The 4406-nt window shown below is 41.3% G+C and overlaps 1 protein-coding gene across 1 annotated transcript; it reads right to left on the bottom strand.

Moving 5' to 3' along the window:
- Positions 1–1720: 1720 nt before the first annotated feature.
- Positions 1721–3181, bottom strand: BAALC (BAALC binder of MAP3K1 and KLF4). The gene has a single exon (XM_069959865.1). The coding sequence runs from the start codon at positions 2754–2756 to the stop codon at positions 2475–2477; it is 282 nt and encodes a 93-aa protein (XP_069815966.1). The 5' UTR covers positions 2757–3181; the 3' UTR covers positions 1721–2474.
- Between the last annotated feature and the right edge of the window lie 1225 nt (positions 3182–4406).

Below are 4406 nucleotides of genomic sequence, written 5' to 3' on the forward strand. Positions count from 1 at the left end.
CCAACAGAGGATGAAGCTTTCTAGTAGTCAGTGATCACAGCTCTGCGGCCACCACTGAAGAATATTTTTAGTTAGTCTGTACTTTCCAATAGTAAAGTATAATATGTAAATTAAATAATTAATTATAATAATAATAATTAAATAATTAATAAATTAATAATATATTATATTATTATAAGTATAAATATATAAAGTATCATATGTGACCTAATTTTTAAGTCTATATAACGTCGATGTTAAGGGTTTCATTCCATTGCAAAAAGATTTTTGACAGTGTGATAGTAGAATTGTGTGTATAGAGCGTAAAGGAACACTCCAGGCAAATCTAATCTACTGCATTATTGGTTTATAATGCAAGAGCTGAAATACTCTGTGCTGCCATGAACATAATGAACTTTACTAAATCAAATTAAACGGAATGAGAGGACTATATTAAATCTCATTTTACAGCTACCAATTCCATGCAGCCACAGCTTGACTCTGACACCAACCTAACACATACTATCGGGTTTCCTGGCGGTTTGACGCAATGTAATCGTACCACAATATACAGTCAGGTGTCTAGATCTTTTCTAGACATCATGAAAGCTTTTTTAATCCAGCTCTGCTCCTCCTGTGACTTTTCTAAACTACAACTTCCTGCACTATGGGAGTTGTAGTTGCACAAGAGTAAGGTTGGCCACCAATGTTCTGCAAAATAATTGCTTTGAAATTTTTTTAAAAAATCTATAAAGCTTACATCTCCGGGAAGGAACATTGATGCTACCGAGAAAGAATCATTAGCTGATGTCCCTACTGCCAGGATTTCTGATAAATTACACACAGGTACCATCATGCAGAATAGGGTCCTGATCAATAAGAATTTAGTAGAACAAAACTGAGCAGTATACAATAAAAATAAGCCGGACAACATACTAAAATCTGAATACAATCTATCTCCTATCTATCTATCTATCTATCTATCTATCTATCTATCTATCTAATACAGAGAAAAGCCGCACTTCCAAAGAGAAAGGAGTGGGTGCTTGCGAAGAAAGTCCCTTGGCCGGGGATCCCAAACACAGTCCAAAAAAGTCCGCAGCACTCCAACATAAAGTAAGGTGGTTTATTCCATCAACACAGGTACAAGAAATTAGCAACGTTTCGACTCCCTCACAGAGTCATTCTCAAGCATGCTTGAGAATGACTCTGTGAGGGAGTCGAAACGTTGCTAATTTCTTGTACCTGTGTTGATGGAATAAACCACCTTACTTTATGTTGGAGTGCTGCGGACTTTTTTGGACTATCTATCTATCTATCTATCTATCTATCTATCTATCTATCTATCTATCTATCTATCTATTATCTATCTATCTATCTATCTATCTATCTATCTATCTATCTATCTTCTATCATCTATCTATCTATCTATCTATCTATCTATTATCTATCTATCTATCTATCTATCTATCTATCTATCTATCTATCTATCTTATTTCTTTCTATCTATCCATCTAAGGAGCTTTTCCCAAGGATGCTCCTCTCTCACATTAGTTGAATTGGCCCTTCTATCCTAGTGGAGGTGGCTTGTAATAGGAAAATCATCTCTATGTTGGGGTTCTGTTGTGATATGTGACCCTAAATCTTCTATAGACTATTCTTCGTGTTGGTAAAATAAGTCACTCATTCACTAACATGTAAGGAATTCTTTTATTTATATAAAATACACTGGAGCCTCAGATACAACATCCCTCATTGACTCCTTCTTATTCCAGAGTTATATATCTATGGTATACACCAATCCTGCCCTAGAATAGTTGAGTAGTTATACAGTTCATGTTTAGCATCAGTTTGGTCAATATTTAGCACATCTCACGTAAACAATAAATTAGCAATGAGAAATGACTTAACAATCATTTGCCAGGTGCAGGTGCCTGTTCAGGGTTGTTTCATCTGGTGAGTCAATGCTGGGTGGTCCATAGGTCAGGAGCAGTGAACCATTTTAGCCTATGGGGAGCAGATGGGGCATCCGCTTCCATTCCTATGATGGATGGTGCCAATCGCCAGACATTTGGACCCAGATTTACGTTATCTCATTTAAAATATATTGGACGACCATACGTTGGGGAGAATGATTATTGTTCTTTGGAAAAAATAGTAGTCTAACCCTATAGTAAAAGAAGCAATAACACTCCGAATATCCCATACGCTTTGTATAGTAATATTTTACTATGTTATTTATAGATTAAGTTTTATCTTCAACAATGTTTTCTAATCTGTACAAATATTTTAAAAAATTGCTTGTATATATTCGCTATATCCAAATCCTTGCCCACTATAGGACCTCATATGCGTCACTAGTTGAGTGGGACCCTCTTTGGTATATGGTATATAGTCGTCCATATATACAATGAGACCTGGTCCAGCTCCCGGAGAAGTTTTCCATATGGGACAATAAGTTTGGAATAACATGGATGTACAGTAGAAGAAGGATATCAGTATCTGTTTGGTGGCGATGATGAAGATGATGATGAGGAGGAGAAGGAGGATGAGGATGATGGGGTGACAGTGTGACTTGTCTCACCAGGATGAAGGGATCCTCTCTTGTCCCTCACACCAGACTCTGTTGAGCTATGGTCATCCTGGCACGAATGTCCCAATGCTGCCGCTGGGATCTCGGTATCGGTGCTGGTCAACCAGGTGGATTCTGTCTCTCTTGTCCAGCTCTCATAATACCGAGGTTCGATGGCATCGGCTCTACTTCCTCCACAACCCATAATCTCCTCAACCTAGCTGGACTGGAAGACGTATCTAGAGTAGGCGATAAGACGCAGAGTAGTAGGTAGACCCTAGAGGAGCCCAAGACTCATCAGATCTCTGTCCGCCTCCTGTGTGCAGACACAAAGCAGTCACTCCCTACCAGGCGCATGGTATCAGGTATAATGAAGACAATGCAGAAGTGCAATAGAGGTAGTAAAGTAGCCTCATTGCTTCCTGCAGTCCATTGTATACGACGTATGCGATTCCTCCTGTGCTAGGGGTTTGTCTCTTCTCCTGTGCACTCAGTGGGCTCAGTGCCTGCTCCGTACCCTCCTCAGGGGTCTCAATAAACAACAAGCCCCCCTCCCCAGCACAGGAGAATAAAGTCTGCTGACGTCTGTAGCTTTGGCTCTCAGCTCCTGGGGATGCAGGAGGATGTGATGCCTCCAGAGCTGGCTGCAGCCTGTGGATGTGAGGAGGATGCAGGAGCTCTTTGTGCTGCTGGTGTCACAGACATAACGTGAGGAAGGTGGAGTTTTATGGATTGTAGCTTTTCCCAGTGAAATGTAGCAGAGCATCGCCCCTGCGTGATGTCATTACACACTCATTGCAGCTGCTACACGTGTATGGAGACACCTCTCCGCCTGCACCTCTGCTGCCTCCCCCCCATTCTGCTGCCTTATTGATTCAGGGCACTGATGGGTAATCCCCAGAGCAAAGCCTTCGCAGACAACACATCGATGATACGTATACATTCATCATCGTGGACATCATACATGACCTGTCCGTGTGCCAATAACAGAAAGGCACTGGATACAGAATTACTGTATAGCATGCAGAACACATAGACATATAGGCTCCATTACTTATGTAATATCATAGATTATATTGGGTATCATGGATTTTCCCTATTCACAATATCAGCCCCTTGTAATAAATGTATATCATTACTTACATGGACATAATTGCTTACATGTATCGATCTATATTAAAGGGATCCCGTCAGATAGATATGAGATCAAGATAGATAGATAGATAGATAGATAGATAGGAGACACATAAAGAGACTGGAAATGTAGCTGACAGAGAGATGTATAAAATTAGACAGAAGGAGGCAAAACAGATTATAAACACTGTCAAAGCCTTAAAGCGGCACTATCAGCAGGTTCGGGCCAGTGAACCTGCTGATATTAGCCAGCCACTATTTACCTCTGTATTCCAGGGCTGTAAGTCCTATTCCTGTCCGGTGCGGTATAGCGGTGCTTTTGGCTAATTGGTGATATGGTAATTAGCGGGTTCAGAGCATTTGGGGCGTTCCCTATGCTCCCAGAGCACCGGCTCGGCCTGCCTAGCCTGCCTCCTCCTGGCCCGCCCACTATGCATATTCATATATGCATAGCTAGGCCACTTGTAACGGGCTGCTCCCTGCACAGGTGCCGTTACAAGCGCCACAAATTCTCTGAACCCGCTAATTACCATATCACCAATTAGCTGAAAACGCCGGTATACCGCACCGGACAGGAATAGGACTTACAGCCCTGGAATCCGGAGGTAAATAGCGGCTGGCTAATATCAGCAGGTTCATTGGCCCGAACCTGCTGATATTGCCGCTTTAAAAGAAGAAGTAATGGCAAAATCTGTTAAAGGAAAAAAGCTGTTAAAGGGAC

Source organism: Dendropsophus ebraccatus, chromosome 2, assembly GCF_027789765.1.
Source record: "Dendropsophus ebraccatus isolate aDenEbr1 chromosome 2, aDenEbr1.pat, whole genome shotgun sequence".
NCBI classification, from domain to species: domain Eukaryota; kingdom Metazoa; phylum Chordata; class Amphibia; order Anura; family Hylidae; genus Dendropsophus; species Dendropsophus ebraccatus.

Bases quoted from the DNA above. Each gene is read 5' to 3' on its own strand.
- BAALC (XM_069959865.1), bottom strand. From the start codon at position 2,756: ATGGGTTGTGGAGGAAGTAGAGCCGATGCCATCGAACCTCGGTATTAT.